Source organism: Falco naumanni, chromosome Z (assembly GCF_017639655.2).
Source record: "Falco naumanni isolate bFalNau1 chromosome Z, bFalNau1.pat, whole genome shotgun sequence".
NCBI classification, from domain to species: domain Eukaryota; kingdom Metazoa; phylum Chordata; class Aves; order Falconiformes; family Falconidae; genus Falco; species Falco naumanni.
In genome coordinates, this window is record NC_054080.1 from 51,877,397 (window position 1) to 51,902,069 (window position 24,673).

The 24,673-nt window shown below is 37.4% G+C and overlaps 1 protein-coding gene across 9 annotated transcripts in view; it reads left to right on the forward strand.

Moving 5' to 3' along the window:
- NFIB (nuclear factor I B) overlaps positions 1 to 24,673 on the forward strand; it is a 274,440-nt gene that overhangs the window by 228,968 nt on the left and 20,799 nt on the right. For 3 of the 9 annotated variants that reach the window (XM_040580926.1, XM_040580931.1, XM_040580929.1), the window contains exons 7-10: positions 585 to 716; positions 3,123 to 3,307; positions 15,092 to 15,257; positions 18,737 to 18,819. In XM_040580926.1, coding sequence (XP_040436860.1) covers positions 585 to 716; positions 3,123 to 3,307; positions 15,092 to 15,257; positions 18,737 to 18,819 — 566 coding nt within the window. The remainder of the gene's footprint in view (positions 1 to 584; positions 717 to 3,122; positions 3,308 to 15,091; positions 15,258 to 18,736; positions 18,820 to 24,673) is intronic. The other 6 variants (XM_040580928.1, XM_040580932.1, XM_040580930.1 and 3 more) reach the window with 2 other exon arrangements.

Genomic DNA, 24,673 nt, shown 5'->3' on the forward strand with positions numbered 1-24,673 from the left:
TTTGTTGATAGGGAAGCTCGAAGGAAGAGGTGGGAAGGCCCTACTTGAGACATGGAAAATATGAGATAGAGAAGTTAAAGTATCCTTTATTCTTAGGGAGGTTACATTGTTTCACTATGGTTTTGGGAAGGGTAAGGGATGGGTTTTGAAATAACAAAATAATAAATACCATAAACCAACATGTGTATGACAGTTACCCTACACACCTGAGTGTAGGTGTTCCATTAAAAAATGCAATAAAGGTTATGTGGCTGTTGAAGGAGAAGATGATTTGATGATGTTCTGGGGAGCTGAGAAGTGTCTAGGGAGGTTCTGAAGGCATGCATTTCTTCCCTGTTTGGCTTGTCTGGTACGAAAGGAATGCAGTTTGTGTTTTGCAGGACAAAGACCAGTTAGGGAATTATTATTCATTCTCAAGTTTTAAAGCAATAGTTTAAAATTAGTTTATTGGTCATGGGGGATTTGGGTCACCAAACAATATTTATTCAAGAACAGTAAAAATAAATATCTTCAGTCTACAAAATTATGTGTCCTGAGACAGGCTTCTGAGCTAATGTCACTGTTCCATTGTTTTTCTATTGCAGATATGTCTTCTCCTACTATGAAGAAACCCGAAAAACCTTTGTTTAGTCCTACTTCTCCCCAGGATTCGTCACCAAGACTGAGCACTTTTCCCCAGCATCACCACCCAGGAATCCCAGGAGTTGCACACAGTGGTGAGGGTTATGGAGGAGGAAGAAATACCTCCCCGTTTATTTAGTCTGTTCTCCTTTCCTACAACCAGATTGTGATGCATTTTTGCAGACTTTCTTAGAGACTTAATCCCATTTATAATATTGATGAGAGTAGAAATGGACGAGGTTGGGGTATCCCTACAGAAATGCTCATTAAACTCAGTTCAGGTAGTCTGACTGCTTCAAGACACTGGAAAGGATTTATGATTAACCAGTGAATAAAATAAGCTGTAAACTGCATGAAGAAAATTACTTGAGGAAAAATCCTCACTGTCTTTCCTCCTCCCACCTACATCCTTTTTAAATATTGTTGCTATGACGATATTGTATTTAAATACCAGAATAGGTAGGATTTAATATGCAAGAGAAGTCACAACCATGTTCACTATGTGACACAGTGAAATAAATACCAGTGGTTCATTTGAACGCTCTGTCTGAAGAGGTAAGAGTCCTGATAAATATTTTTTAACATCTGTTTTCTGAAATTCATAGTAAATCCATGTAAAACTTCACTTAAAGTGTGAAGGAAACACTGGAAATGTGACAGATTGCATGTTATCTTGAGGGTTTATCAGGAATGATAGGGAGATTCCAGCATCATAGTTTGTTAATTTTAGAGGTGAAAGTGATCCTAATTCTTCAGATGAGAACATGGTCCTCAGAAATCTCCCTTCAGCAGCTCAGCATGTCTCCCTATGAACTGCATATAAAGGGATTAATTTCTTGAGCAGAGCTAGGTGACTAGAGGAGTAAAACAGATTTGAGGATTCTTTCTTCTTTTCTTAAACATTCAGTTCTGCTTTGAGATTTTGTTTTGTGATTTCTCCATGATTTCAATTTTCCCTCTTCCCAGTTTCACATGTAAGGACTATTTTCCCCTTAAAGTCCACTTGTTTTGTATTGTGAAAGTGAGCCTGGACTTATTCTGGACTCTGTAAGGTTTCCACCATCAGCAAATACTCTAGCATATCGGAGATGATGGGTGAAGTGGAAGGGCTAGATTTCTGCTCACTTGTGTTTGTTTTGCACAGCTCCCACATGTCAGAGCAATAACAAATGTTTTGTGATTAAATTGAACTGGTGGAGCTGTGATTTAAATGAGCCTGTCACAAAAGAAGCTTCCATAATTATTTTTGGCCCTATACTTACGTGTAGATCTTTTTATTTGCTTTAGTGTATAATTTTTAGATATAATTTGTAGGTGAGCCATTTACTTGCTAAGAAACCTGATTTCTACCTGTGTAGCCTGTTCTGTTATGTCAGTGGTATTGAGTTTTGAGATTTGCAAGGTTTTGATTACCAAGTACAGCAATTTTGGAACGTTCCTAGTGCTGTTTTTTCTTGAGCAAACTATGATTTCATCCTAGCTCAAAAATAGCAAGTAATTTAAAAATTAAGCTGAAGAAAGGATATGAGAGGTGATCCAGAAAAGCAGTATTGGTGTGCTTGTGCTCATACAGTCTAGAACCATGAACAGTTTATAAAATACCTTGCTTACACAGACCTGATTTTGTACCCTCCCACTAATGAAAATGAAGACAGTGTTGTCTTTTCTTCATTTCCATTGAACTCTGTACCTCCTTTTAAAAACGTTGCCAAGGAGGTGCCCTCTAGATGTGTAGTAGGGGTGGAAAAAGGGTTATTGTGCAGTGTGATAGAAAAACACTCTCAACTTCCAGCTGGACGACTGGGCAGCAGCAGGACATGCTGTACATTCCTTTTGCTGTAAAAACATTGTTAGTTATTTAGACATTACATACAGTCTATGTATTAGAAGTGTGTGATTTTAAGGGCTGGGAAGAAAAAGAATGCAAAGAAAAATATGTATAGGTTAGATAGTTTTTTATTTGTCAGAGGTATTTTTGTTAGATGGATTGGTTTCCCAGGCTCTGAAGTTGAATGTTCATTAGCATTTTCACCAAGGTCAGTTAATATTCATGGCATTATTGGTGAGTAGTTATTATCCTCACATGAGGCAGGTGGAGTGCAATATGGTGAGAAATCACTAACTGTTTCTTAGGACTTGGTGACTTTGCTGTCCTATCTTGAGGTGCTGCAGTTAAAAGTGTAGGTTTTATTTATTGAGTAAAATATTTATTTTGTTTATTTGGGCTCCAGATGGGGAAACTGTATAATTGAACTGGTATTTATGCTGGAGAATGATTACTGTTTAAAGAAAAAAAAAAATATGGTAGCATAATTCACAAAACTAAAACAAGATACAGTATTTATGAGTTTGAAACAGTAGCATTTTTCCATTGCCATGAAGCAGGAATGCAGTGCACTGATTTATAACTGACTTTTTACTTTTCTTGCTGTAATACAGAGGTGAAGATTTAGAAGACACACAGTGTGAAAATAATTTTAATTTTATTTTATCTTCTCCAGTCATCTCAACTAGAACTCCACCTCCGCCGTCACCATTGCCATTTCCAGCACAAGCTATTCTCCCTCCTGCCCCATCTAGCTACTTCTCTCATCCAACGATCAGATACCCTCCCCACCTGAATCCTCAGGATACTCTGAAGAATTATGTACCTTCTTACGACCCGTCCAGCCCACAGACTAGCCAGGTACTGTAAAACAATATGAACCCTCCAAAAGAAATCCTATGAGGAATGTGTGTCTTCCAGGGTATCTAGACTGGTATTGTATTAGTTCTGGTCTCAGAGCAACCTGGGAGTTGGCATATAAGCGATCCAGCAGCTTTTCCTGTTCAGCATGGTTGAACAACGTGTGCAGGTTAATCGCATCCATTCACTTTTCCTATGTCAAGCTAAAAAAAAAATACTTGTACTGAGTAACCTGGCAGCACTACAGGGCAGGTCCTAGCCCTGCACCCCTCCTGCAGACTGGGTGCCTCTGGGCTGCTGGAGACGAAGCTCCTGCTGCAGGACGGGGCAAGGAGTGTGCTGATACATACACGTGCACGCATGCACACACATGAACATACAGGTATACTAATAGACCAACAATCAAAATAAACTCTGGCAAGGTAATGTGTGCCCTGTTTTGTAGACACCTGACATTTCTTTGCACAGATGCAAAGACTTTATTGTATTGAGCATAGCACAGACTGACAAAATGGTTCCTTTTGTAGAGAACATGAGTTCCTGGGTGCTACACTGATTTAGACTTATGTCTCCATATAGAAGTTAACATGGTTTTCATTAGCAAAGTAATCTGTGAATAACTGTGCAAAACTGCTTTCCATGATAGCATCAGCACATCATGCTAGAGTGTGATCTGCACTATAGAATAAATTGCAGTCGAGTCTTGGTCTGCCAATGCTTGGAATATTACCAGTGCCAGTGTAATGTAATCTTTGCTGCTCAGGCTGTTGTTTAATTTTGATGCCTTGTCTGAAAGGCTCCTGGGGAGCCCTGTACCTTGTGCTTGAGCATGTTTTTTGTAAGGGCCTTGGGAGTGTATACTGAAGAGGCAGTGGTCAGGTTTTCCTGCTCCTAAGAGTTAGGTTCCCTCAGAAGGACTGTTTTATCAGAGATGAAGGGTTTGCTGTGACAGCATTTTGTTACAGGCTTTATTATGTTTTTCATCAATAATACCAGGCCCTTCAGTGTGTGTTTCAGGCACAACAGCAACAGAACTTGAGACTGAATCAAACTTTCTAAGTCGAATAACAGATATGGCCCCTCTGGGCTGTTCAGAAGGTCATTGTGGTTATTGTCCCCATGGGCTAATGCTCTGGCCCAGCTGCATGATTTTCAGTGTATTTAAAAAAACCAAAACACCTGGGTCCATAACATTAAAATTTACTTTGAAGAGAGAAATCCTAACTATGTGATTTTTGTTAGTTACAATATTATGCAAATTAAACCAAAAAGTGAAGTAGAGTATGCTGGCTTTAGAATACAGATTGCTATCTGCACATGGATGAAAAGTCTTTCAGTCCCATATAGCCTTTTTGCTGAGACTCAGCTGGGAATATTGCATGCAGGACCTGATTTTAATTTGTGTAAAATTTCCATGAATAACAAAGTCTAATTAAGACATCCATTAAAAGTCCTTAACGTTAATTCAGTGCAGAAAATCTTAGAGTTCTGTTGGTTTTTTTTTTTTAAACTGATGTCTTAATTAGGCACTATTAATGGAAAAAATATGCAAATTAAAATCAGGCCCTTACTGTTATGCATTTCTTTAATTATTCAGTGCTTGTTTAACTTACATTTTGATTTCTTATATATATCTTAAAAGAGCAGATTAGGTGATAACTCTCTCTGGATTATTCCATGTTCTGCTTTGGATAATTGCTGAAAAAATACAACATCTAATGAAGTATCTGACTTTCTTTCAGACACCTGACAAATGTGCTGTCTTGTGATTTTAACATTGGGGAGTATATTCATTAAGCAGGAGAAATGCTTTCAACACTTTGCCCAACAAAAGCCTTACTCTCTTCCCTTATCTGTGGTTGAAAGATGAATCTTTAGACCTTAAAAGATAAAATTTTACTCTGCTGATTTTTTTCAGAGTAGTAGCAAACTGAAAATACTTCCTATTCTTGTGTTGTGGCACCATAGGGAATAATAGGCCAAACTGGCCTCAATTTCCTACTTTCATCACCTTTCATAACCCTTTATATTAGGGTAATATTTTTCGTTTAATTTGATGCTTGATTTAGTTGCTGAGAAGAGGGAATGGAGTTAAACAACACCAAGCGTGGGATTCCAGGCATCTGCATCAGCTATTCTCCACAATTCATTCATCACTATTATTAGTGGAATCTCTTTTAAGTTTAACTCTTTAATGTTCACCTCTGAGATGTACTTTACGTTAAAGGAGTTGCATGCCTGCTCAAAATATCTCTAAACAGAACAGATAATGGATGGCTGTACAAAAAGTAAAACGGCAAGGATAATTTTTTCTTAGGAAAAGAAGCAGCGGCTGTCTGTGGAGTTTCAATGACAAAAGGGAATTGTTCTGATACAATGGCATGCTCTGAGCCAAACCAGTTTTTCTTTTCTAAATAAAACATGAATTTTTATTCAAACAGATTTATTGTAAAATGTAAAACTGCATCAGTAGGAATACCACATCAAATTTAATTACACTTTCCCACCTCAAAACACAGTCATTGGGATTTCAAAAGGAGAACTATGATGATAGTTTTAATTTCAGCTTTAGGAACAGAAAGGATGGATACTCTGACAGCATTTACCTAAAATGAACTGTTCCTCCCCAACATCTTTCAATAATATGCTAATTGAGATTGTTACGACAAGCAACTGAGATGCCTTGTACTCCCCACAGCAATTTTGAGATTAATTACATTACTGCTGCACTGATTATAGTAAGACAGTCAGGCTATTCAATGGACTACTTTAAGTAAAATTAATTTAAAGATCTAGAGCTCCCATAGGTTTCCATAGTGGGAAGCAATGGACAATTTTTGTGACATTATGTTAAATATTCCAAATTATGTGTGATGGACAGTGAGGAAGTTCAAACAGGCCCTTTGGCTGCAGTGAAAAATGATTCAACAATGGATGATCCTAAACAAAAGAGAGCTGTAGCTGTCAGTTTCATGCATATCTGCTATTTATCCCCTCTTCAAGCTGGAGAATAAATAAACTAATGTATTGAACAGAAATGGACCTTGTTAGATATAGAGCTGGACTTGCCTCCAACTAGTAGTCTGAAAAGTTCCCAAGGTTTTGAGAACTCCTGTACTTTCCACTAAGTAAGTAATCCTGCTGAGCTCTTTTTATTATACTTATTTCAATGCTTTTCTTCTTAGCTAGGCACGCATGTTACTGGATGAGATTGTGTGTGAGTGTGTATCTGTATTGTGATGGGGTACTGATGTCTCCAGAGTTAAATTGTTACTGGTTACTCACTGTAAGTTTCAGCAAAACTTATCTATTGGTATGTGTCTAATCCACCTACAGCGTTTATCCATCTACAGGTTACTGAAGTTTTCAAAGCTACCACAAATTTTGAACATTTATTTCCTTTTTGAATGATTCCAGATGGGTGAATCTTTTAATTGGAAAATATTGCCTTCTCTGTGTGTACGTACACATGTGCATGGACACACACAAATCTGCACAGACTTGAAATGCATTAATAATTGAGAATGTATGAACCAATATACAGTATCAAAATCCTATTTCCAATGAGCCTGAACAAATCACCAAGCACAACACCACTTGTGTGGCTGAAGTCAAAAGCAAAAGCTCCAAACTTATATGCCCCATCAAGTTAAATGGAGTGATTTGCTAATTAAGGTGTGGTGAACCACAGAGGAAGGGCCAGCAAGTGTGATGAAGGAAATGGTGGTAAAGCAAACAGTTAAGGTGGATCCTGCTGAAGAACATCCTGGCATCAGTGAGAATTTTTTGACTAAACCAAGCAAACAGAAGTAGACAATCTTGCAAGCCCTTTGAGTTTGGATTATGAAAGGCACAGTTTACAGGTAACCTTGACTAGAATTTTGTGATATTTTTGATGAAGTATGCAGTTTTCAGTGGCATGGTAAAACTATTCCAGCTTTAATTTTTTAATGGCTTTATCTTTGTCTGAAGACAGAAATACTGAACTGCTTGAGAAGAGCTGCTTCTGGAAGCTGGTGAGGCCACTAATTTTCCTCTCATAATTGATGGGGGTATACAGTTTTTTGTTCAGTGAAAGATAGGCACACTCCAGGAATGCTAGACAGATGCTTTATCATTTTTCAGCACAGTAACCGTAGTCATTTAGCAATGAGGAGGAAATCCTGTGATGAGGAGGGAATCCTGTGAGGCTCTGTTTGGGCTGGTCAAAGGGTTTCCCATTGGTTCCTGGGAGAATACTAGCAGAAGCAGCTGACACAAGTGATATGTGTGCATGTGGTTTCTTTGGTATAGCTAGCACGTTTATTTGTTGACAGTTAATAGTTGTCAGCTTCTTGGGCAACTCTTCCCTTGTAATTTGTAAGAAACTATAGAAAATTAAACATGGCAATGTGCTGGTTTTAATTGTAATTGGAAGGCAGAGACCGAGTACTATCTTAAATACTGACAAGGCATTTAAAGATGTAATTGCAGTTATAAATGATTATTTTGTATTTATTTTTTTCATTTTTAGTTTATTAAATGCACAGTTATATCTCCGGAGTGCATGAAATACTACTTAATCCACAGATAACTTCTGAACATTTATCTACAAAGAGGTTTCCTTTCCCGTGCTTGTGTAACATGGCCTTACCCCGTTGTTAACGCAAATATACGAGGAAAGCTTAGTATTTCCTTGTGCTCTATCTGCAGACAAACAATTCAGATATTGCGAGATCACGGGTAAAATTGTGCTTCAGAATGGAGGACTCTTTGCCTAGAATGTCTTATGATATCTGTGTCTGAACATGGGTTGCTGAAACTGCAGCTGCGCTCAGTTACAGCATGCTTTCTCAAATGGATGAGACTCAGAGCTTTACAAGTGAAAATCAACACCCTGATTTCTCTCAGAAGGTAGTACAGAAGTGATGTTGTCAGTCAAGAACCGGCAACAACATGTTTTTTCTAAAACTAATTCCTCAAGCAGACAGGTAGCTGCATGTCACACCACCTGAAGCTTTTGTGTGGCATCTCCTAGTGAGGTCTTCATGAGATGTGTTGTGGCAATGAGTTACTCATGTTGCAAGGGTATGGAAACCAGTGAGATTCATCTTCATGAAAAATGGTAAGGGGCACTTTACAAAGGCAAAGTACATTTCTGTTGCTACCATAGTGTCCAGTAGCGGACAGGAAATTTTTGTAGCCTTGCTTCTTGTCAAACAAATGCTTTATGGAGCCCATCAGGTTCAACCTGAGGAGGAACTGCCCTTCAATACCTTCTGGAGTCTCACTGACAGTGCTCTAATAATACCATTCCCTTATGTCTAGCAGAGTCTCAAAGTCATTGTGCTGTATTAGTCAGATAGGTAATAACTCGACGATATGTCTTCCATGCATTTGATGGAACTGCCTCTTGTACCATTGAGCTGTCTTCAGTGGGAGACTAATATGGCCATTAGATGTTTACAGGTGTTGTAGCACTAGGGTGTTCTAGGCAAAAGCTCTACTAAGGTCAAAGGTCAGGTTAGTCATGTAACAAAAAAAAAAAAGGGCTCTGTGTGTGTGTGTTTAGAAAAAAAGGAAGATAATTCTTCCACTTTTATTTTAGATTTTCTGAATCGTCCATCACCCTCTGTGGATATCACAGAGCACGGTGGCATGGACTCCGAGACAGAACTTATCAGCTACGATCGCCAGGTTCATAGATGTGGGTAGTAGACAACTGTTAAGATACTTGGTATGCGAGCAGAGGACCAAAATGTACAGAAATGGATCTTGTACGTCTTCATAAAAAAATTAATTCAATTAATTGTCTCAAAACTACACTGTCATGAGGTTTTGCAGTGATAGTCTTCACCAGAGTATCAGAACTTTGCCATTACAATGGACTGGAACTGTTGAGAAGAAATGGGTGGACAGTATTTCCAAACATGCTGAATCCAATCTGACTACAATGCGCTCATTGGTTGATCACCTGGTTATAATGGGGCAACATTGGGAAACACAGAGTTTCTATTGAAAAACCTGTGTTTTGGGATGCAAATACATTATTCTCCAAGTATAGTGGTTAGCTGGAATAATGTAATTTTTATTAAGCCCTGAAACATCTTTCTGAAACGCCTAACACAGCATCATATGTAGCTGTACCTAGGACATGCACAGGATTGAGATGATTTCTGGCCTTTGTTGATTTTTTCTTTGAAGATACTTTGTATTTAAGATTCCAAGGAAATTATCCAAGGATAATTATTTTATTTGGAATTTGGAATTTTAATTACAATTTTTTTTTTTAAAGATACTGCGCAAATTTAAACATAAAATATATATTATCATATAAGCAACCTAATAGTTTATGTGAATTGTTTAATATGTATGTCAGAACTGTGTTATGTTTGGCTATCTCATCTGTAGATGTTAGTGTTGCTACTTCACTATGGCATCAGAAATATCTTTTTAACACTGGAAGTAGTGAGCTATGTGACAAGACACTGTCCTAAAATGTTACTGAAGACCTAAGGTGTGAATGTGCTGGCATTTGAGCAAATATGTGAACAGAAGTCTGAGAGAAGGATGTTTAATTACTGATTATGAATATGTTAGTAAAAACCCAGCAAGGAAATCAGGAAAAGTTAATCCTGATTGTAAAAAAGTCCGTATGCATACTGTTAAATTTTCTGTTCGGGCTTCAGACCTAAGGATTAACTGAGAATGTGCACAGTGCACACAATCAGATATTAACAGTCTAACAATCTGAGTGAAGTTATGTTACAGCTATGATAGTGAATACAACTCATCTGTGGCTTTGGACACATGAGTGGATTAATCTGTGGCAGTTCAATTAATGGTGTGAATTAAAAAGCTGGAAAATGTTACACAAATCTGAAAATCAAATTAACCTCCAATCCAACAATAGAAAAATGTATACTGGCATAAATGGGGGCTAAATTTGCCAGATCTCCATTGTGTCTGCTTCTTTCTCTCACCCATTTTCAAATGCACAGCTTGTTTATCTAACACAGCTGCGTCCGTGTAACTTGCTTGAGGTTTACGCCTCAGGCATCATCCCTCTGTTTGTGAATCCATCACATAGACATATTGATGCCCTAGTTGATGGTAACAGTTGATTTTTCACCTGTAATGCATTTGTCTTTAATAATATCTTCATGGAAAACTGGAACTAAAACCTAGATTTTGTTTTAAATAAGGAAAAAATGAATTTATATTAAATGATGTGCCATAAATACTTGCACTTGTAATTCAAGTGGATACTGTCCAAATAGATATGTAATTTCTATGCTAAAATGTCTTTTGACATAACTACAAATGTTAAAAGGAGAACAAGTCACAGAAGTTATTTCTAGCTGCAAAAGTTAAAAGGAGAACTGGTCAGAGAAGGTATTTCTAGCATCCAGTTCTCAGTAAGATTGTGAATTGACAGGTTCGGAGAGCTATTTCTGACCAGAGGGTTTCCCTCTTCGCACTGAAAACTTAAAGCAGGACAAAGGACTTGAGACATCTGAAAGAACCAATGTTCTTGAACTTGTGCCACTATCATCTACCACAGTTCAGAATCTAGACCTTTATTTCAAAAGCTTTTAGTTTTGTGTTTGCAAAGAATGTGAATTGAGTATAAGCCAATGTAGCCATGTCGGTGTCAGTCTGAAGGCAGGTCTAGGCAATAACCGAGACAATTATGTGATCTGTTTATTTAGGACTACTTTATGAACTTAAGCTGTAAACTAGCCATGATAACTTGAATATTAGTTCTGTTAACAGTTTCACTGTTCACTGCATGCAAGAAAGAGAAGTATGGATGTTTCAGAAGCTTTTTCTTATGAGTGACATTTATGTAAAGAATCTGGGCGAGTATGAGGCTGTTTTTCATAAACTCTGTTTTCAAATGTAGCACATCCAGGAAAAATACCGAAGTTTCAAGAAAATATCATGTGTACCATTTCCCATGACCAGCTATGTCAAAGTGAGGACCTTAGTTCACATCTGAAAGACAGCTAGGATTGTTGAAGAAGAATGTTATATGTAAAAGTCCCCATAGGTATGTGCTTACCTACAACTGAGGCTAGTTAAAAACTTAAATACAGGAAATTTTGGTATGGGGGGAGAAGTCGGGTCCTTAGATGTGGTACACCAAGCTCTGCCTTGTGTGTACTTATCCCTCCTATTACCTTGTTTGCTGAGCAGTAACACCTGAACAGTTACTGCAATATACAATATTTGACATTACTTCAGAATTCTAAAAAAAATGTTATGTTACAAATATGAAAACAGAAGTAAAGCACTTGGAAAACAATAGATGTTAGAGATTGCAAAAATAAAAGCAGAATAAATCATAGAGTGCAGTCAGAAGATACTTGGTAGGATGTGACAATATGCAATAAAATTGTTAAGAGGCAGGTAACTAGGTTATAATTGCATTTAAAATCTAATGTGCAGCCAGAGTCTGAAATGTTGGAACCATAAGAATTAAACTTACTGAAGTAATGAGTTTTCTGTTTTTTTACTTCAGAGTTTTTATTCTTCTGTTTAGAGGTTGCAGACCTCAGCTTCACTGCATTGTGTCTGCACTCAGTTTTACAAGTAGGACAGATGTGGAACAATGCCTACTATTTAAGAAGACATTAAAAAAACAGAGAAGAAATAGACATGTAGACACTTGCTTGGTTACAAATCACATCGACTAAAATCACTGAGCTTCCCCCTGTATGCCAACAAGGACAGGATTTCACCCTCAGTTTGGATGGAGTAGGTGATATACCGCACTGCTGTTATGTATCGCACAAGGGAAAACATGGTTTACATGAGAATACCCTATAAGTATATTCTTTGCCTTATAACTTGGCAGGGAAGGGGGTTTCTTATTTGGAGCATATCCACAAGGACTAAGCCGGAGTCCATGTGAGCCATTGCCTTCCTGTTGACCGGTATCACTAAGGAACCTTAGAAGGTGATAACATTCCTGTAAATCGTCCTGGTCTCCAGCTGTGTCCTTCTAATTCATTTGAGTCTGGCTTTGGAGACAGAGCTGCTTTTGGAAGCTGATGACACTGGCTGTTTTAATCCATAAACTGCCTGGAAGCTTCTTTCTTAGTTTTTGATAGAGGTTGGTCATTTTGGTAAGGGATTCTCAGTTGCTTTTGTGATATTGTTAGCACACCACAAGAGCTAAGGCTCCTAAGGTAGCCCTGTGGTCACAGGCCAGTGACTCCATGTAGGAGCTACCAGACACCACTGAGAGGTGGTGGTCCCTCCAGCAGGTTGTGTGGACAGCTGAGCTGCCAGGGCAGGAGAGGGGGCTTGCACCTCCCCAGAAACATATTGAAAAGCCCATCCAACATAGAAAGCAGGACTTAATGACAAGAATTTCAGTGTTTTTAGAGAAAAGCTTGTCATAAGGCCCACCTGTTTTTCTGACGGTTTTCCCCACAAATGGTTCAATCTGTGTCATTGCTCCCTTACCTACAACAGAGCCTGTTTTATTGCAAGACTGAGGTATCTCGAGTTGAACTCTGTAGAACTCGCAATCAGCAAGTGAGGATACTTGCCTCTTAAGTTTTGGAGTGTCTTGTGTCTTGTATGGGCAATTTATTTTAGGTAACTCTTAGCAAATTTATGCATTTAAGTTAGTTAAAATTTTCATTTTGTTCTAAGGCAGGTGGAGTCAGATTTCTTGGGACCAAGACACTTGTTTTTTAAAGGCTGGCAGGCCTTTAAAATAGAGTCCACAAAATGCAATTCCCTAAACTACTGCTAAGATAAATCTCAAAGAAAGTGGACTGACAGGTACTTAGTATATCACTGTTTGCTGTAATAGAAAGACGTAATTTGTGTTCTTGAGGGAATACCTCTGTAATAACTGAGTGGGTTCTCCACTTATGACCCCTTGGTCATGTAAACATGCAAGAAAGTGCTCAGCTAACTTTTAGGCCATATTATTATCTAGAAATTGTCTTGTATATATTCTGCCACATCTCATTTTCATTTCAAGTACATATAATAAGGGAGATCTATCTAACTGCTAAGTTTCACCTAGTGAATAAAATGTAATGTAGCATGCCAGTTATTTGGGGAAGTTGTGTTATTTGCAAAATTATTGTCATTCCTTTAAATCCATGCTGCTTTCTTATTTTGAAGCTACTTTGACAGCTGACATTTCTGTTACTAGCATCCTAGTAGTAACTTCTCAGCTTATGCAACTAGAAACATGAATGAAAATGTAGATAACACCCAATTTCTGTATTAGCAAGATCTTGGGATTCCAAGGCTCTTCTGTCCCCACCCGTGCTCCAACACCTCCTAAACATACAGTTATGTTTAGGGGGTGACTTTCCTTCGTTTAGAGAGGTAGTTTGTTGGCCGCTTCTCATTAGTGTGCATTTTTACTGTTATTTTTCATTGTAAGACTTTTGATTTTAGAGAGTAAAATAGTCTACTAACTGATCAGTGTTCCTATGAATACAAGTTTGGTCTCCATTCTCACATTTTCTATTGTTTTCTTCTAGCTTAGTTTTAGGTGTCCTAAAGAACGAGAGTCTCCCTTGAGGGCATTTGCAAAGTCTAGTAGATCATACTGCCAGGAAGTTTCTCCTGCTATTAATTTTAAATTTCCTCCTTCTCAATTTCATTCCATTACCCTGAGTTTATACTTCCTGTACTTTCCAAGTAATTCCTTCCTCTTCTGTGTGTTTATGCTCTGCATACTTGCAGTAATTGTCTCAGCCAGTTATTATTTCAATTACCATAGTCATGCTTACCTCTGTTAACCTTTCCTTGTATCGGTTGAATCAGGTTCTTTTTCAACCCACTTCTTTACTCAGATTATCTCAGATTTGACTCAGATCCTTCTGATATTAAGATTCCCAGTATTTTTTACTTTGTATGGCTGTATTTTAAAATACCTATGATTCACAGAACACAGAATCACTTTAAGACAAATGTTAATCACCCGCTGTTGAAAAAACTATTTACTACTTGCTAATTTTTACTGCAAGTTATTTTCCATTGGAGTATTTACAGTCATGCAGAAAGCCTAAGACATGTTTAAGCCCTGGATAAACATATACATTTACCAGTCAACATTGCCAAATTCAGATGTGCCTATATGCAAAATTAGCATACTATCTTGATGACCACAAGGTCATAGGCAGACTACTTCTTGTATCTATGAAATAATTGTCTTTATTATGCTCTTGACTTGCAAAGTTCCCATGATTAAACATTGCTGTGTTTTTGGTAGGCTGCTTTTGGCCAGGTGTTATGACATAAGCATTATAGTATATTGCATCCTAACCCTCTCCCTCCACTCCCAAACGTGGACTATTGGTTAGACTTCCAGTATGCATAATCTCTGTGGACAACTGCGTGCAAGTCTTGGTTATGCTCCAAGCCAGTGCAGTATGGCATGTGAAAACAGAGGTTCTGCATCATTTGTTTGCTCTTAATACTTCATACATTAGGGCCTGTGCCTGGTCAGTTTAATCCTGCTGTCATGGGATTTACCGTGGTTCACAGCCACAGTGTGAACAGTAAATATATTTTGACACAATTTGATGCATGCTGCATCCAGAAAGAAAGAAACTTACCAGAAAGTACTGCTACATAAGCATGTAATACCTATCTGAGGAGGGATATGCCTGCTGAAAATACCTCATAGAAATTCATAGCTTTGCTAGAATGGCGCATTCCAGCACACAGGTGATGGGCATTCTGGAAAACCCCAAGATAGGTGGGTAGGTTCCTTAAATGCAATGTGTATATTTCACAAGCCATTCTTTTGGTTTTGTTTTGTAGCCTAACAGCAGTGGTCAAGTAGTAGGGAAAGTGCCTGGCCATTTTACTCCAGTTTTGGCACCCTCTCCCCATCACAGTGCGGTGCGACCTGTGACCCTGACCATGACAGATACTAAACCCATCACTACATCCACTGAAGGTGAGGCATCTTCACCTACAGCAACCAGTAAGTATTTCTTTAGGAAACAAAAAATGTCCATCGAAGATTCAATATGATTTCAAATTAAGGCCAGAAAAAGGCGCCTTTTCCTACTATTTGACCAAGTGAATGCTCATCATTTTAGATGGAGAGCAAATGTGATCTGACTGCAGAGCTTTTCCTCCCTAAATTTCAACCAGTTCATCATGTTACCACATGTTTGTGACATGACAACCAAAATGTGAGGGAAAAGCCTGCATATTTGTCCACTGTTCAAGAAAAAGGAAATACGGTTGTTCATCTAAGGTGGACATTATTAAGACATTGAGAAGCACGCCCAGACAGCAAGGTTTTACAATGACTCGCAGACGGAACCCCAGAGATTGGATAATTTGCTCCTCAATGAGCTTTCCTACAGAAATCAAGCCTTGTTACAACGCATACTGAATCCGAGCTATGACAATTGCATATTGATATAGGTTGTGTCGTTTTTAGCAAAACCAACTGATTCGGCAAAGGAAAACTTTAATTCCATGTCGTTGCTGCAATAGATGGTAGATCCATGGTTGGTTTTTTTTTTGTTCTTTTTTTTTCTTAAATAACCCTAATATTGTTTCAATCTTTTTATTACTATATAGGACCATATTAATTATCCTATTATCTTCAATGGAATTGCTGTTTTGGGTATAAGAGCAAAAGTGTTACTATGTGTAGGGTAATTTCTTCTCTTGCAAATCCTCATATTATGCTTAGTGATACAGGTTGTTGCTTTTTAAGTACTTTCTGTGTTTCTGTTGGCTTTGAACTTTTATTTGGACTTGAGATAGCCAGTGTTACCAATATTTATCAGTGGTGAGGACTTCTAGGAGACAATTCTAAATATAAACTTGGAAGAAAGCTTACCAGTCTTTAAAAATATTAATGTCTGTAGGGTCCATTACATTAAAATGACTTGCTTTAGGCCTGTTTAGTATTTGAACTGTGAATTCAGTCCCTAACTTTTAGACTGTTGTTAACAGAGACCATAAAATGTGTGTTTCTTAGGTGTTGTACTATTTTGAATCTTTTCATTAGAATGTGAACAGAGATGAGTCTCAGATGCATAGGGGTGGCCAAGATGTAAAGGAGGAAAACTGGTTATGCCTTTATTATGAAGGGATTAGTAACTTTTGGGCAAACTATTGTTTAAGCATAAACAAATAATTAATGGATAGATTTATGGAAGTACTTTAGCTATTCTTTTAGTGTAGCAGAAGTTTTGTTGAAAGGTAATAGAGTGTCTCTGCATCCTCCCTGGTGGCTTGTATTACAGTTCTTGCACCTTTTTAAGAACAGTCAGTTTTAGCAGCAAGCAAAATTTGCCCTAAACTTTTGATCCAGAATAGAAGACTGAGAAAAGTGAGTTCATGTACATTTTCAAGTACTTATGGTTTCATTCTGTGTCCTGTTTGACATGGTCATGCCTGGCCTAAATAGCTGTCTCAGATGAAGTCAGGGTTTATAACAAAATGGCAAAAAGAACAAATACAGTGTCAGAACTGTGCTGGAATGTTTTCCAGTAATCTTGAGAGTATTACTCATCATTACAGGGCAGCATACCTAATCTGTTAATTGTGCTATTACTAAAGGAAAAATCTAGACTATATTTTCAAATGAAGTTGGTACCCAGTTTCTCATGTAATTCATTGGAACTTGGTTACCTGAGTTCTCTGTGAACCTGAGAACATCTTAGCTTAGATCTTTGAAATCAGGGCTCCTCATGATTCCACAGCAGTGTGCAAGTAACTTTTTGCCTAAGATCCAATGCCTGTCACTACAGCATATAAATAATAATAAAATGTATGCACAGATTTTATTTGTGTGTGCCAGTTTGTATATGAGATAGCATATAAATGCTGTATATTTGGAGTGTTACGGTTTTCAGAGCAGTGCAGGAGACTTATCTGCTTTATAAAACCTTTTGAAACTGGATTGGTAACTGTAAGAGCAAATAAGTGAAGCAACAGAGATTACTGATGAAGAAAGTAGCAAAAAATGAGGGGTCATGTCCTGCTGATACATGAATTGTATATGAATACATATAAACTCTATTATCAGTTAAAACAGACCTGCCACACAGAGTGCTAAAGTTAACTTCACAGGAAAACCAAGTCTAAAAATAATTTAAGCATAGTTTTACTTTTATTTGCAGTAACTGATTGATTGGTTCAAAATATATATAGCTAAAATATGTGTGGCCAACAAGTTATTGCTATTATTCAATCTGATGAGAAGAAAATGGCAAATGATTAGCACTGCTTTTCATTCTGAAGTGGAATAGCAGAATTGTTTGGAATGAGAAAGAACAGCAGGCTTTGCAAATATTTGGGGAGTCCTGTGACCTCCACCAAAATTTCCATCTAGTAACTGATTTTTATTATGGTTTTTCAGTAAAACCTGTTTACTGTATAATTTAATGGATTTAATTTGCTTGTATTTGCTGTGTGACTCTAATACTAACAGGCCAATTCAGTAAGTACTCCCATCTAGCTCCTCACTGGCATCCTTGTTTATGTCTGTTCAATTTCAGTAGTTTTGTTTTGTCTGCCAGCATGTTTCCAGGTTGTGATGCTACAAATTGCAGTGTGGACATGTCCACACTGGGAAGCAGAGTACGATCACCTACCTCTCACGTCATAAGTGCCACCAAAAGCCATGAGGCAGTAATGGTTTTTAGGGATTACTGACAAAGACCAGGTGGGAATGTGACCTACAAGTGAAGGATCTACATCCTGTAACTAATCCCAGCATCACCTACTGTTCCCTTTCTCCTCGGAAATTGATTTCTTTAATCTCTAGCAGGCAGTAAGAAACTTCCTTAAATTGTCCCCCTGGGAAAATATGTGTCCTGATGCATAGGGGAGTAGAATATTTAATATTATATTGCACAGTAAAAATTACTTTCCTTCTCCTGAAAATACTAATCAGATTACATCCTATTTCCAAAGGCCTGTAAAGATTCATTTTGTGCCACATAGGAAACTGAACTTTTGATTCCAGTTTTTGTTCTTTTACAGTTTTGATGATGGGCCTTCACGGCAGTAAGAATGATAAGTGTGCACTAATATTTTCTCTTAACATTGTAATCTCAGTGATTTCACTGGTGCCTTAGATGGGTGTAATGGAAATGAGAATTTGTCTCATGATACCTTCAAATACATACCTTATTTAATCACTTTAAAAAAATTAATGTATTAATCAGAGGAACTTTTATTTAACAAAAAGTATCATTATGATTTACACGTGCAGCTTCCATTGAAGTTTATAGGAAATTACGTATGCCTTTCCAAATCTGGTCCAATTTTTCTTTTGCATTCTATTAATGTTTAAATAAAGGAGAAACACAGACACATCCTATATATTGCAAAATCATAACTCTGGATCTCATATTTGTACTGTACCTGCACAGGGTAATAGTTATGGTAGGTTGGTATTTTTATCAATCTGTTTTGTTCTTCCTTAATCAGCCTACACAGCCTCAGGCACATCCCAAGCCAATCGATATGTGGGACTAAGCCCAAGAGACCCATCCTTCCTACACCAGCAACAGGTGGGCAAGTTTCACATAGGTGTAATGATATAGAGAAGCTTTTGCAATATTACCTTCCTACATGCTGCCACTGTTATCTTCAATTAGACTGGGATCCTAATGGTTTCAGTAGTTGTCATCTGAAGATGAAGTTTTTTCAAAGCAAAAGTGAACCCTTTAAGAAACATCAATTTAGCATATGCTTTATTTCTTAGATTTGTGCCATCTTAAGGAACTTCTAATCATAATTCTTCCAATTATTTTATCTTTCAAGAGATCATGCATGTAATCTTTAATAGGATTTTAGGAAAGAGAATGAGGTGTATAAGGAACAAACTACTAATTTGAAAATCAGTTTAAAAAATAAGCAAAATTTCCAAAGCATAAAGTCCAGCTTAATATTTTCAATGTTTTGTTTTTTTGTCTGCCCAGATGTTTAAGCCTACATGTCTTCATTTTCATTCTAGAAGATGAGTTATAAAACCAAATTCTCAGTGCAACACATAATCATTTCTATTTTAATATGTTTAAACTGGTCTGCTGATTTCAAACCTGATAAAACCATGTTTTTGTTCTAGTTTCTTAAATCATTTATGTTTCAAGTAGCATTTTAAATTTCACATCTCATTAATGCTGTAAATTTAATGCAAATGAAGTGTTTACCCAAACTGTGAAAATATACGGCTGAGATTAATGATGGCTTACAAACAAATTAGCTGCAGTCAGTAGCAAGGCCATGTATGTACAGAAATGCTACATTGCTAGTAACAGGAATGAATTCAGACCCTTTAGAACTTTAACATATTTTATGATGTGTGTTTGTGTTGCTCCTAGATCGTAACAGTAGAAGACTTTGAAATTAACAGCATGTAAAATGTTACAAGGAAAAAAGCTGAATGTGGCAGTAAGAAAAGGGCTGTTAAATAGTCCTTGGTATTTATTGTGCTGTATTTTTTCTCAGGATTGGGTTTCTGTCAACAGTTGGTACACATGCCTGTTTCATTTTCTAGTAAAACCTACCTGTTCTGTGTTTGCTGAGATATAGGTAAATTGTGCTTCATCTGGAACTCCCTATCCCTACCCACTCCCAGGGCAAGGTGGCAGTATGTCCGTTTTAAAGGTCACCACATGCAGAGTTCAGAGAAAATCGTAAAGATGTTCGTTTATTCAAGATAGTTGATTCTTTGCCAACTTTTTTTTTAACCAGTGAGACCTAACTGGAAACATCTGTACACTTCTATGAAAATACCAAATGACAATTAGTGGTTTTGCTAACCATACATTTTTCAGTAAATTTTCTGGTGTACTGCTTTTTTTTAAACCTCTCAAAGGTTGTATTTTGCAATGTGTTATAATTACTATAACATGGTTCTTTTAAAAAGACATAACAGTATATATTTATTGTATTTTAAAACACACACAAAGTCTCTTCATTTAAACACAGTGCCCGTAATTTCTGGATTTCTTTTCATGCAATGTTTTTACACAGTATCCTTTGAAAAGTCTCTGACATCCAGTTAATTTAGGGATGTGCAATAAGATTCTTTTTTTTTTTTTTCACTACATGTTTTTAGACACAGTTTTTTCTGCAAATTTGCTACTATTTAAGCCAACTGGACCTTCTTTCAAGTTCATTGAAAGAGTTACAGACTTCTTGTCAGATGCCAGAAGGTAGTCGCAGCACACTTAATTTTCTCTTTGCTGAATTTATGACAAATAAATCACAAACTTCATATCTCATGCATCTTCTATATACCTTTGGCTTTGTGTAGGTGGAAATTTGGAGATTTCAGCAGTATCATAGGAACACAAAAGTGAGAAGGATCTCAAGGGTCATCACAGCCTTTGGTGTTTACATGCACTGTGTTGTATATTCCCTTTCATGGTAAAACGTGTGGCCAGATGGCTTAAGGGGAAGGGGAAAATAAATTAGGTCTCACATACACTTCATAAACAGAAAAAATTCTTCAACGCCACTGTGTGAAACCAATGTTCTTCTTTCTAAAGTGTATTGCTTCATAGTCTCCTTATATTGATTCAAGAGCGTCAGTTGATGACCAGTGAGCTATGTAGTAAATTTAAAAATTGTGTCATATTTTAATCTTTGCTGTGACTTCTCTATACTTTTCTAGCTTATGCAGTGGACATATGTGTAGGCTTGCCTGAGTGTGTTTGCAGGTGTGTGTGTGTGTGTGTGTTATGCATACAAATACATACAAAATTAAGGAACAGTATGTACTGCTGAAAGCATTTGAAAGAGCAGAATACTTGAACACCAAAGCTTTTTCAGTTGGATAAATATGAATATATAAGTGCATATATATAAAATTTTCTAATTAATTAATTGCCTTCACTCACTTAAATCCTAAAGGCATCTCCGAGATGACAGTGCCGTATATATATGTATTACCCACAAAGTGAGGTAGAGCACTGAGATTGTCTAAACAACTTTAACAGAGCAAAGGTTATCCTTGGTAAAGGCAGAAATGAGATTGATTTACTATGTCCTTTCATTACTTTACAACAATTTAAAGGAGACCACTCTTCTTGTGTCAGATTTTAAATGCATTTGGTTTAAAGCAGCCCATGATGAATGAAAAGAAAAATCAAGGGGTACATGAAATAAAGGCAATCAATCAATTCGTATTAGTGGAGAGAAATTCTAAATTAGAAAGCCAATGGTTTTAGTTCCAGAGAGGTCTTTTAAACATTCACCATAGCCTATAATGCCCATTGACCCCTCAAGAATAAATATTGTCACCGGTACATTTTTTACTTCATTGGAGGCGTCTTTATGAAGATTTATTCTCTCTGGTTATGAGAAATATTGGCATGTACCATTGAGTACTTCTTGTTGATGTTAAAAAGAACTGTTATGTAGCCTGTTTAAATTACAGTAACGACAATAAATGTAGAAGTTATACACGTGTTTTGCAACACGCACTTACATGGAGTCTTTTGACAAAGTGATAGTTTGCTAGGACTTCCAGTAAAGAGTTTATAGCACAACCTACCCACAATGCTCACATTTAGGTGGGAAACACTGAATACAACTTCGAAAGTGTATGGTAGCACAATGGGAGCAGTTTTTTTTTTTTTTTTTTTATCTGGATACTGTGAAAAATATGCTGTTACATGCATTACTTAGCGTGTTACATTCATAGTTACGAAGACAAGGTTCTAATGAGGAATTAAAACCACGCAGTCCACTTTTTTTCTGCAACCGCTGATGGGTTTTGCTGTTACCTGTGTTGAAATGCCAGGTGTTTCTATACTGTAATATGAATAATTACAAAACATATCTCTTCCTTAAGTGGCATCTAGAGAGTCACATATATCATATCATTTTGTTGTAAAAAAGTCATGTCAGCCACCCGCCAAATGTCTATTACAAATTGTTAATGACTGCTTGGTTTGCTTTTCTTGATTCAGCATCAGCTGCTGAGAGTTGTTGGGTATTGATAATGAAACTGCAGGGAGGGTACCATAGGAAAGAGCAAGGAAAGTGGTAACAGCTAGTACCTGAGTGAGAGTTTTTCTTAATTTGACTATTGGTGTTTGGTGAGATTATTTTATGAAGTCCAATCTAGTATTCGGTGGTCATCATCTGTGCTGAGAAACATCTTAAATGAGTTACGCATAAAAGAAAGGTTGGATAATCTTCATAAATATATAGAGGCACCTTCTTTCCCCTTTCTGTGATTTGCAGCCACTGAAGATCTGTGGTTTCTAAGCCTAGGCTAGAGGAAAAAGCAATAGTTTAAGGAAACTCAATCAATTCAATATTCTACAAGTGGACACAGTCCCTTGCCAGATTCTAGTTGTGTCTCCATTCTTTTGGCTGAATAATTTTAAATTGAGAGATCATTAGTTCACTAACAAAGTCTTAATGACCAGAATTCTTATCGTTATATGACAGCATTTCTGTAGCCTCCTTGTGTTACTGTTTTTGACTTCATGAATTTATTATGTTCTGGAAATGACAGACACTTAGAGACAGGTTGATGTTGTTTTTGGCTATAAAGCTATAATGTTGCCAGAAATACTAGTCATGCACTTTACCTGTGTAAACAATATAAACAGTTACGGTTGGATGGATAGTTGGATGGATGGTTGGATGGATGGATGCATGGATAGACGGATGGATGCATGGATAGATGGATGGATGGATAGACATTTGTATTTATTGCAAATAGAGGTGAATGGTTTCACAAATAAAAATACTTTTGTTGGAATGAATGAAGTAACTGACCAGCTTGCTTTCTTGGCCATTTATTTAACCTTAATGCACCTTGCAGCCTTGTACGGGTGATTCTAGTTTTAATTAGAAAATATAAATAAACGGGATAGCTGTTGAGGTCTGTGAAGACAATGACTTCTAGAACTTTCCTGTCTGTTACAGTAAGCTGTGCTAACTAATGCTGGCCCATTTACAGAGGAGCTAGTGAACTCTTCCAGTCTTTGCACTGATTAATACAATGGCATAATTTTCAGTAGAGCTTAGAGTTTCTGGGTGTGGTGTGTGGTATGTACGATTTTCACACAGCTTTGAAATTTATGAGTGAGACGTTTGCTGTGAATGTAGTAATAAGAAACACTTCAGGTCTCTAAAATGTGAAATCAGAAAATTGTAGATAGCTTTTTATTTCCTACACATCAATCTGCCCTGCCTCTTTGGTAGGAAGTTGTTCTTACCAGATGCATCCTTTAGTTAATGAATCGCGCAGTTCAAAATGGAGTTCTGTTCATACCATTCATCATGGAAATTGTGAACTGAAATGCCCACTGAATACAGAGTATCTGTTCGCAAAATGTTTGGGGTGGATGTTGCTTTTGCTTTCAACAGCAGACTGAAAGACGAACAGAAGTCGACTCTTAAACAGAACTTCTCAGTAAAGCCAGGAAACAGGTTATCAACACTTAGGCTGTTCTTATTGTGTCCCTTATCATAATTGACCATTTGACGTAAAACTGGGTCATATGACAACCAGGGAGGTATGTAAATGGATAAGAGGTCACCTTTCACATATGCTTGCTTGAAAGGAAACACATTTAAAGGAAGTTTCAGTCAAAACAATGACAATATGCAAATGTTAAGTTTTATGGGTTTTTCTCAACTAACACAAGCTATAGCACAGTCTCCTATTACACTTTCCAAAATACATATCTACTTTCACAAGGGATCACAGAAGTTTGAAATTAATGTTAGTCTTCAACTCTTTAAATAAAATAATACAAAATCTGCTTAAAATTTAACCCACAAAAATTATTCAGACTATGATTAAAGATTGAGCTCTTGACTATGTGTTTTCAATGCACGTAGGATTTGTATACCTAAAACTCTGCAGGATGGTTGCGCTTGGAAGGTGCCCAATTTAAACTGAAAAAGCAACTATAGTGAAATCCACCTCTTGGGTAGAACTTCACACCAGTACCTCTCACAGCACTGGGAAGTGCAAACCAGAATCACTTTCCTGGTGTTTTACAGAGGGCAGAACAGGAGCAGGAAGGTGCATGACTTTTAGGCAGGTGGAAGAGTTAGGAGAAGCATTTGTTCCACTGCTCTGCTTCTGCCTGGACCTTTAGTGCCTTCCCATGACACAGCTGAAGCAGGCAAAGGAGTTGCCTGCTTTCCCTGGAGAAGCACTTACAGGGGCTTTGTGCCCTCTGCCACTTCATGGGTGTAGCAGTGGGGACATACCACAGGGATGAGAGGCTGCTGCAGCTCAGGAAGCAGCTGGGCGGCCTGTGAGGCTTCCCCACCTGCTGCAAGGCTGGGCATCCTTTTCCATTTCAGAACACAGACCCATGTTCTTTCTCTGTGTGTGTAGGTGAGAGATAAATAAAAAAATCATTGGTGAAGTTTTGTGGATAG